The sequence below is a fragment of the Rattus norvegicus genome, chromosome 3 (assembly GCF_021556685.1).
Source record: "Rattus norvegicus strain SHRSP/BbbUtx chromosome 3, alternate assembly SHRSP_T2T, whole genome shotgun sequence".
Lineage (NCBI taxonomy): Eukaryota > Metazoa > Chordata > Mammalia > Rodentia > Muridae > Rattus > Rattus norvegicus.
The window spans coordinates 114,184,704-114,194,664 of record NC_141536.1 but is presented as its reverse complement, the minus strand read 5'-3'; the positions used below and the strand labels follow the sequence as shown (position 1 = coordinate 114,194,664).

General features: G+C 45.1%; 2 protein-coding genes across 3 annotated transcripts in view; one reads left to right on the top strand and one right to left on the bottom strand.

The window, feature by feature from the left end:
- The first annotated feature begins 122 nt into the window (after positions 1–122).
- Positions 123–5,697, top strand: Ciao1 (cytosolic iron-sulfur assembly component 1). Of its 2 annotated transcripts, none has more exons than XR_015682172.1 (7): positions 123–386; positions 701–849; positions 1,165–1,276; positions 1,377–2,192; positions 2,346–2,730; positions 3,468–3,555; positions 5,121–5,553. XR_015682172.1 is itself a non-coding variant. In NM_001008766.1 (7 exon segments), coding segments are annotated over 7 exon segments (1,020 nt in total). In that variant the 5' UTR covers positions 173–247; the 3' UTR covers positions 5,362–5,697.
- Positions 5,698–7,833: 2,136 nt separating this feature from the next.
- Positions 7,834–9,961, bottom strand: part of Snrnp200 (small nuclear ribonucleoprotein U5 subunit 200) — a 29,349-nt gene continuing 27,221 nt past the window's right edge. The window contains 4 exon segments of the mRNA NM_001037766.2: positions 7,834–8,232; positions 8,330–8,422; positions 9,482–9,563; positions 9,641–9,801. Of these exon segments, the coding sequence (NP_001032855.2) occupies positions 8,089–8,232; positions 8,330–8,422; positions 9,482–9,563; positions 9,641–9,801 (480 nt within the window). The 3' untranslated portion in view covers positions 7,834–8,088.

Here is a 9,961-nt window from a genome sequence, read left to right as displayed (position 1 = left end):
CGCGCCGCCTGTTCTAGCGCAGAGCATCAGGGGACTGGTAGTTCTGGACTGTCCCGCGAGGCTTCCAGTTACGGAGGATGAGGGGAGTGACTACAAGTCCCAGAAGGGCGCGCGGCATCAACAGCGGGCACGTCTATTCCTAGGGCGACATATTTTGCATAATCTGGTCGCTGGGTCCTATAGTGGCCAGTGGGTTCTGCGCGTTGCTTCTCTTGGCATCTTCCTTCCTCATCCTAAAACAGTCACCATGAAGGATGCGCTGGTACTGCAGAGCCGCGTCCCGGCGCACCCGGATTCCCGCTGCTGGTTCCTGGCCTGGAACCCCACGGGAACCTTGTTGGCCTCATGCGGAGGCGACCGTAAAATTCGCATCTGGGGCACCGAGGGTAAGGCCTGGCTTGGCTTTGTGGCCCTGGTGCGGAGAAAAACGCCACTCTGAAAAGTGTTGGCGGAAGGAGTGTGCGAACGTCGACAGACGGGCTCGTATTGTTGCAGGAACTGGGATATTTGCTGAGGTAGAAAAATGGGGAAAGTAGTCTGAAGAGTATTTTAACAGTTTTAGGGCCCCTTCCAAAGGAAGCAGTCGGTTGCATCGTTGTAATAATGATGACTGACTTGGTCCCTGCCATAGGATCCCACGTTTAGTCCAGTTATTGAATGGCCTTGATGTTCCAAAGCCTAGTCTATTCTCTGCTTGCAGGTGACAGCTGGATTTGCAAGTCTGTCCTTTCTGAAGGCCATCAGCGCACCGTTAGGAAAGTGGCCTGGTCCCCCTGTGGAAATTACCTGGCATCTGCCAGCTTTGATGCTACTACTTGCATTTGGAAGAAGAACCAGGATGACTTTGAGGTAACCAGGCTGAATGGGAGCAGATTATTTTACCTCTTTGCTCCCCAGGGCTTGGTCAACCCGAACCAGTTGGGCTTATTGGGTACAGCGTTTACTTAATTTTTACACTATAGAAATGGTAGCTGAGAATGGTAGTTCACAACTGTAATCCAGCATGTAGGACACTGAAGCAAGATTGCCCGTAAGTCCACCAAGGTCATCCTGAGCAATAGAATGAGACCCTTTCTCAAACAACAACAAAATTGCTATCTTAGATATTTCACTACGTCCTAGGACTCTTAGCTGCCATTAACTCACAGTCTTTTCCCTTTCCAGTGTGTGACCACTCTTGAGGGTCATGAGAATGAGGTCAAGTCAGTGGCTTGGGCCCCATCTGGCAACCTCTTGGCTACCTGCAGCAGAGATAAGAGCGTGTGGGTCTGGGAAGGTGAGTCCAGGCACCTCTGCATACAGCAGAAAATCAGCTCACGGACTTCCAGGTTTGTCCCTGAGAGGTCACCTCTGGTTCTAATTTGTTTCTCCCACAGTTGATGAAGAAGATGAGTATGAATGCGTCAGTGTCCTCAATTCTCACACACAGGATGTTAAGCATGTGGTTTGGCACCCAAGCCAGGAGGTAAGAGTGAGACAAGGTAGGAAAGAACCTGATTAGAGGTTTGTGCCTAGCCTGCTTCCCTCTTCCAAATCACCCTCGTTCTTACGGGAATCTCTGGGACTGTCCTGCTCTGACAGAGTTTGATATAGGAACCATTGTGTCTTAGTTGGGTTTTAGTGCTGTGAAGAGACACCATGACCAAGGCAACTTTCATAAAGGAAAGTATTTAACTGGGGCTGGCTTACAGATTCAGAGGTCTAGTCCATTATCATCAAGGCAGGAAGCATGGCAACAGGCAGGCAGACATAGAGCTGGAGAGGGAGCTGAGAGTTCTACATCTTGACCCGAAGGCAACCAAGAGACTGGTATCCAGGCTGCTAGGAGAGGGTCTCAAAGTCTGCCTGCAAAGTGACTTTCTTGGTTAGTGTTTTATTGCTGTGAACAGACACCATGGCCAATGCAAGTTTTATAAAGGACAACATTTAATTGGGGCTGGCTTACAGATTCAGAGGTTCAGTTCATTACCATCATGGCAGGAAGCATGGCAGCATCCAGGCAGACATGGTGCTGAAGAAGAGTTCTGAAGGAAGCCAGGAACAAACTGGGCATCCTCAGGCAGCTAGGAGTAGGGTTTCCAAGCCCACCCCACAGTGACACACTTCCTCCAACAAGACCACACCTTCTAATAGTGCCACTCCCTGAGCTAAGCATATGCAAACCATCACATTTCACTCTCTGGACCCCATAGGCTTGTTCTTTTTTTTTTTTTTTCCTTTTTTTTTTTTTTTTTTTTTTTTTTTTTGTGGTTCTTTTTTTTTTTCGGAGCTGGGGACCGAACCCAGGGCCTTGCGCTTCCTAGGCAAGCGCTGTACCACTGAGCTAAATCCCCAACCCCCCATAGGCTTGTTCAAACATGAGTCTGTGGGGGCCATATCTAAACATAGCATAATGGAAAATGTGACCCACTTCTTCCAATAAAGCCACACCTCCTAATAGTGCCACTCCCTGAGCCAAGCATATTCAAACCATGGGCACCTCCTGGACCATACAGGCAAATGCTGGATCTCCTTCCTCACTCTTTCAGCTTTTAGCTTCTGCTAGCTATGATGACACAGTGAAGCTATACCAGGAAGAAGGGGATGACTGGGTCTGCTGTGCTACCCTTGAAGGTCACGAGTCCACTGTATGGAGCATAGCCTTTGATCCCAGCGGCCAGCGTCTGGCATCTTGCAGTGATGACCGAACTGTGCGCATCTGGCGCCAGTATCTACCTGGCAATGAACAAGGTGAGGGTCTGGGAGTCTCCTTTCCGTAGAGTTTTTTTGTTTGCCAGATATATAATCTAAAAGATACAGTCTGCCACGAATCCCAAATTGGATTCAGTTTGTCACAGGTCCCCAGAGAAGCCCTGAAAGAACTAGGGATAGCTTTGTGGAAAAGAGGCAGGTGGGTGGTCTACATAGTGAGTTCTAGGACAGGGTGGGCTACACAGAGAAACTCTGTCTAAAAAAAAAAAAAAAAAAAAAACCTGTCCTCGGTGGTGCATGCCTTTAATTTCAGTACTTAGAGACTAAGGCAGCTGAATCTCTGTGAGTTTAAGGCCAACCTGAGCTCCAGAACTGCATAGTGAGACCCTGATTCAAAAAAGAAACACCCAGCAGCATGAGTTGATGAGCTGGCTGATGGTGGAAATATGTAAACTGAATGTGAGGGGTGGGATTTCTGCAGCAAGACAGGATTGGAAGGGAGGAGTATGTTGGTGGGGTTGGGTCGGGTAATGGGTGGCCTTAAAAGGCAGCTTCAATGGTAAGATCTAACCTGTAGTGGAAACAGATGCTTTCTTCTCAGAACCGTGGGAGGCTCCAGTGTGTAAGGCAGATAAGCAGGGTGAGGCACAGTTGGTACAAGGACTCATTGATTGATTGGCAAGGGGATAAGGAAGGGCATGTCAGAGTCTCCTTTGTAATAGTAGAGGAACTCGAGATATAGCATGCCTTGGGTTTAAGAAAAGTCTGTTACACAGGGGTGGCATGCAGTGGCTCCGACCCCAGCTGGAAATGTGTTTGCACTTTGTCGGGCTTCCATACCAGGACCATCTACGACGTTGCTTGGTAAGACTTGATCCCATCCCCACAGCGGGGATTTCAGAGATGGCATGGCCTCTTCTGCTCTGCATTTCTTCATATTAAGACTCCCATGCTGGCTTGTAACTGTCTGGTCTGGGGCTCTAGGAGCAGGAAGCTGACTATATCAAAGACTGTTGTGGGCTTTGGCAGCACCAGCCCTTAGGATTCACATCCTTTGGACCATCCTGAGATGATCATTGAATATGTGCTTTTGAGACTAGGGAGTTTGTGGTTTGGTAACTGACTCTTACTGAAACTAGAAAAGCTGACCCAAACTCTGGACCTGAGTCTTGGATCTTAGAAATAATTCCAAACCATGAAAAAAAAAATCTGTTGCATATTCAAGCTTTATTTATAGCAAATATTTGGGAATATCTATCTCATGAAGATGGACTCAACGGGAGGCAGTGGCTGGCTGATCTCTGTAAGTTTGAGGCGAGCCTGGTCTACAGATCGAGTTCCAGGACAGCCAGGGCTACCGAGATAAACTGCCTCAAACAAACAAAAACAACAAAACAAAGAAAATGGGTTCAAGTATTTTGACTTCATAGACAATTACTACACATGCACACACACACCTATTAAGTAAAAGTTAAGTTTATGACATTTTCTGTGCTAAAACTGAAATTCACTTTTAGCTAAGGAGGTTGTTTTTGGTTTTCAGTTGGTACTTAACTTATTTGAAGCTGGAGATATAAGCCTTAGCAGGTAACAACACTGGCTGCTCCTCCAGAGGACCTGGGTTCAATTCCCAGCACCCACATGGCACCCAACAGTCATCTGTAACTCCAGTTCCTGGGGATATGACAACCTTTCAGCCTCAGGGCACTACATACACATGGTACACAGACATACATATAGGCAAACACCTATACATACAAAATACAAACGAATCTTGTAACAAAAAAAATTCTTAAAAACAGACTCAAACATTCACTACTAGACAATTGGAATTTTTGCTGCTTTTATAATTTACTAAAATGAATAGGCAGTTGAACATTTCAGTTTTATACAGTGATGGGTAATGGAGGAATCTTAAGTGCTTAAAGTTCTTGACTTTAAAAAGGGAACTGAGTTATGATAAAACGTGTTAATATCAGTGTTAAAGGGAGGTTGGAGAGATGGCTCAGTGGTTAAGAGCACTGGCTGTTCTTCCAGAGATCCTGAGTTCAATTTCCAGCAACCACATGGTGGCTCACAAATCTGTAATGCCCTCTTCTGACATGCAGGTGTACATGCAGATGGGGCACTCAGACATTAAATAAGTCTTTCTAAAAAAAAAAAAATGTCACAGCATATGCCCCGAGGGAAGTGTAACTCAGTCTCATCTGTAGCTGGAGTAAACAGGTGGGAACACCTGAGGAGTAGGAGGGAAGGCCTTGGATGTGGTGAATCTTAGTTCGGAAAGCTTTTCTGAGACCTGAGGTTTAGGAAGAACCTTGGCCAGGGACTGTTGAACACTAATTTGCCAGGTTGGAGAGGCAGGTCATCTGCTAACCCATAAGCATTTCGTATGCTAACCCGTAAGGACATGTATGCTCTTCTCTCAGGTGTCAGCTGACAGGGGCCCTGGCTACAGCTTGTGGAGATGATGCCATCCGAGTGTTTGAGGAAGATCCAGGCTCAGACCCACAGCAGCCCACCTTCTCTTTGACAGCCCATCTTCGTCAGGCCCATTCCCAGGATGTCAACTGTGTGGCTTGGAACCCCAAGGAGGCAGGGCTCCTGGCCTCTTGTAGTGATGATGGGGAGGTAGCCTTCTGGGAGTATCATCAGCCTGCAGGTCTCTGAGCTGCAGCTTGACTTGGGGATCTTGATTCCCACAGAAAATGTCCTAAGACTTTTCCTAGTCACTGAGAAGACCTGAAGCATCCTTGACTTTCATTTAGCTCAGGACCATTCACTGTTTCCCTTGATGTGAGAAAGCCATTGGACAGAGCCACGGAACAGCAGAATATTAAATATTTAATATTTAATATTAAATATTAAAGTTTTGCTTGATTTAGGGCAGGTGTTACATTTTGGGGGTAAATATATTTATAAAATATAATCAGTATATATGTATGAATGAATGTTTGAGAACTTTTGAAATTGTGAGCTTTATAGAAATAATCCATCTGTGCCGCACTTCCTGTTTTATATGTAAGGTCATTTATCATTTCTTATAATTTAACTGTTTGGAATGGATTTCACCTTCTCGGTTCTAGAGTAGTCCTTGCATCTAAGACATGCGAGCTAGCTGTAGTGTTTTCCTAGCACTCAATCAGCAGAGATTGGGTTATCCTTGGCTACACAGTTAAGTTTGAAGCCAGCCTGGGATATGAGATCCTTTCTCAAAAAACAAAGACATTCAAAACTAGAGGAGTTGTTTTCCCCGAAAATGTAAGTTTGTTCAGAGTAAAATGACACTTCTGCTTTTCCTTAGAAACCCTCACAAGCCTCTTGAGACATTATGCTGTGGGAAACCAAAGATATGAAAAGAAATGAACCCCTATAAAGAAAGAATTGGTTTTCCGTGAAGGACAGAAAATACTAATAGCTTGAGGTCCTCTAAAAGACAACAGCAAGCCGGTGTGGTGGTGCACGCCTTCTAATCCAGCACTCAGGAGGCAGAGGCCAGCCTGTTCTACAAAGCGAGTTTCAGGACAACTAGGGAGACAGTGACCATAAAAAACAACAAAAGAAGTTAGATAATAGCATGTGTGTGCTGCCAACTAGCTTTCTAGAACACTTATTAGGCAAACATTGAGAAATGCTTATGGGTTTGGGTGTGAGGTGTCCCCAGAACTGGAGCCTTTACTTACTGTTTACACTGTACAGTTGTGACCTAGGTTTGCAGACAGTGGAGGCTGTACCCAGAGCAGTGGTGACTACTGATCAATTCCTGGGGATCTTAGGACCCTTTCAGGGTCAACACTGTAACATGATCAAGGAATAGCACAAGTGGCTATCTGTCACCATCTTGTGCCCACAGTGGGAATGGAGCCAGCTTCACTCAGACAACAAAGATGACTAAACGTTGACCATTGAGAACACTTGTGATGCTGACAAATGAGAAAATTCCATCCAGGCCCCATGTAATGAAGGTGGTCTTGAGGGAAAACAGTTGGACAGTTGCTACAAGCCAAGTTAGCTATTAATGGCATGCCTTTTTAATATCAGAACTAGAAAACTAACATCTAGGCTTGGATATTTAGCTGTGTTCCTGAAAAATGAACATTCTGAACCTTTCACTGATAAGTGTTCACTGATGATGGTAAATGTTTAAAAGACAAAATTAGAATTTCTGAAAACTTGTGTTGCAACAAACTTTAATGGTAATGAAATTAGCAAATGCATGGATATTTTGAGATATGTGGAATTTTGTGGGTCATTCTTAAAATGACCAATATACTAGCATTACAATATCATTTAGATCGTGACTGTTAAGATGGGGCAGTGGGATTAATAGTACAAGATGCATGGGTACAGCTGAAGAGCCTACATTACCTTTGGGAAACGTCCACATATAGTAAGTACCACAGTATGATCAAACAACAGCCACAGTTACTTGAAAACTCTTCTTTCCCAACCCCGAAGTTGACATGCTCGGCTCAGCCACACAACAGACTGAGCTAAAGGTCCTAACTGGCTTCTATTAAGCTACTCTTCCCCCAGGATCTATTTTTCTTAAAATATGTTAGGAAGTTTTTTGTTTTTTTTTTTTAAACTGCCTTAATTTTTAATGTAACAAGTATCAATGAATATAATCTAGGTAATAAAAGCTTTTGGGGCTGTGCTTTTAGTTTTCTGAAGGGGCATGGGGCTAGCCTATGGGAAAGTAAATCACCTTTCAGCATTGTTCATGCTGTCCCAAAGAACAGAAAGCGGACACTTGAAGTAGCATGTCAGAGATTGTGATAGGCCACTTTAGAGAGACTACAGTCTAATACCTGGTGTATCTTAACCACCCTAATGCTGCCTCCTGGAAAGAAGGCTATAGAATTTCACAACACAGATCAAGAGGAGCCCTGTTGATCTCTGGCCAAGGTGGACTCAGTCCTGCCACGACTCTAACTTTGCCACCACTCAGCAACATCTATCAAGAGGCTGAGTCATTAGGATGACTGAAGAGTAGCTATTTACCTTGGTTTTGTCCTGCAGTCTAAACCCAAGTAGAGGGCAAGTTTGTTCTTCTTGTACTCCATAGGAAGGTTCAGTGCCAAAAATGGCTTTGATTGAAGAAATTTTAGTTTCACTGTTAAGGACATAGTTTTTTTTTTTCAAATTATTTATTAGAATGTCTGACTCAAGGAACTAAAAAACATGCCTCCAAATATTGTACAGTTCGTGTTTGATGAGACACTTGAAAATACTGGATGCAGACCTTGAACTGCAAGGTCAAGGTGGGAGAGCAACTGGATGTGGACTGGGAACAGCAGCAGCCTGATGGCCAGACCTCAGGCTGACAGATCTGGTCTCTAAAACCAGATCCCCGGGGCTGTTCAGATCCGTGTTCTCAGGTTTGATGCCTCAGACTCAATCTGAGTCACTGTCTGTCTCAGCTTCTTTCACGTCCACGCTGAATTTATACTCCTGGTCACACCCCATGTAAGCGTCACTCATGAAGTACAGGGTATAGTTGTGGCCGCCTGTGGCTGGGGCCACAAAGTCCAGCTTCACCTAGAGAGAACAGGCAGAAATCAAGTTAGTAGGGACCAGGGAAGAGGCAACCCCTATGCAACCCCAGGGACAGATGTGGGTTCAACTGCACACTCACCTTGGCTTTCTGCTGCAAGGTCAGCCTCTTGATGGAGATGAGGCTGTTGGACTTGGCGTCTCCAATCACAACCCACCAGCCCTCTTCACGTTTCTACAAGGATCAAAAACCAACAACTTGAGCTTGTAAAACTTGATGGCCATAAGCAAGTGAGTGATTACGAAATAGAGTGACAGAACTCAGATTAAAACTCCAAAGTTGCTGAAACAACTTGAAGAGGGTTTTTTAAATGTAGGAGTGCTCTGTCCACATGTATACTTACATGCCAGAAGGTGACTATGAGCTACCATGAGGGTGCTGGGAACTGAACTTAGAATCCCTGGAAGGACAGCCAGTGTTCCTAACTACTGAACTGTCTCACCAAACCCACCTTAAGAGTTTTTAAGCAGCCTAAAGATGTCCCCAAAGGGCTTAGTCTTCAAATACACAGACTAATTTTCCAGTTCTATCTCATTTCCATAACCGAGGGCACCCTTTTTGTTTAATGCTTGTCAATGAATCTAAGATGCATTATCAGAGATTCAGCCTTGGAGCACATATGCTTCAAGTTCTTAAGAAGTTTATCTTCTAAGCTGAAATCAAAATCTTAACGTGGAGTTGAACCTGCAGCCCTGAGAATACAAAGCTAGCCTGTGGGGCCTCTTCTGATGTCTTGTCTCTGGAGAAGCCCTCTTTGATGGCCACAGTAGAGCCCATGGGCCCCACGGCACTTTCCTTAGGAACTTGAATAGCTTGTCTATAGAAGTACATGAAGTTTATCTAGCATTTGCATCCAACTTTCAATTCTCCCGCATAAAGATGAGATTTCTTTATGTTTATATGTTCATTTAAAAAACAAACTGCAATTAGAACCAGAGTGAAATATTGTTGTGAAAAGATCAACTAGACAAGTCTAAGAATCCTGGAGCTATTTGTAGAAAAATGTATCTTAAAAGTCAGAGATAAACGTTGCCTGATGTTAACAACCAGCTATCTAAAGTGTTTCAAAACAACAAAGAAATATAATCCATGGTTCCAAGATTAATACTCAGCCTTGTGAGTTCACTACCCCAGACGACCCTCTCCTGGTATGAAAGGTATCCTGTGCCCAAGACCTAGCCAGTTAGCAGGGCCTCAAATGGACTCATGGCAAAGGCAGTTACCAGGACATACCTGTGGGAAGAGAGGTGCAATAACAGGGCCGGTGACTTCCTCCTCTCGCTCTAGTTGCACCAGCACCACGACTGGCCCGCCACTGGAAACAAAGCAGTATGTGAGCACTGTGGCTGTGGGCAGAGACCCCAGGGCAGGACTCCAGCACTCGCTGCTCACCTGCGGATGCTGTCTTTATCCACCACTTCATAGGACAGTTCGATATTCGGGTAGCGGTTACAGAAGCGGGCCACATCTGCAATCTGGCTGTCAGTCAACTGAAGCAATGCATTCCGTTCTTCATCCTCCATCTCCATGATGTCAAAAACACTCTCCACTCCCTACCGTGGGTATGCAGAGGTTAGGGGAGCAGAGAATACAGGCCACAAGCAAGCAACACTAGCTCCAAAGAACTGCTCATCTCACGCCCCACACTGCCAGTGTTAGCCTCAGAAAGAATGCAGACCACGTCTGGCACCTCCCAGCATTTCAATTCAGATG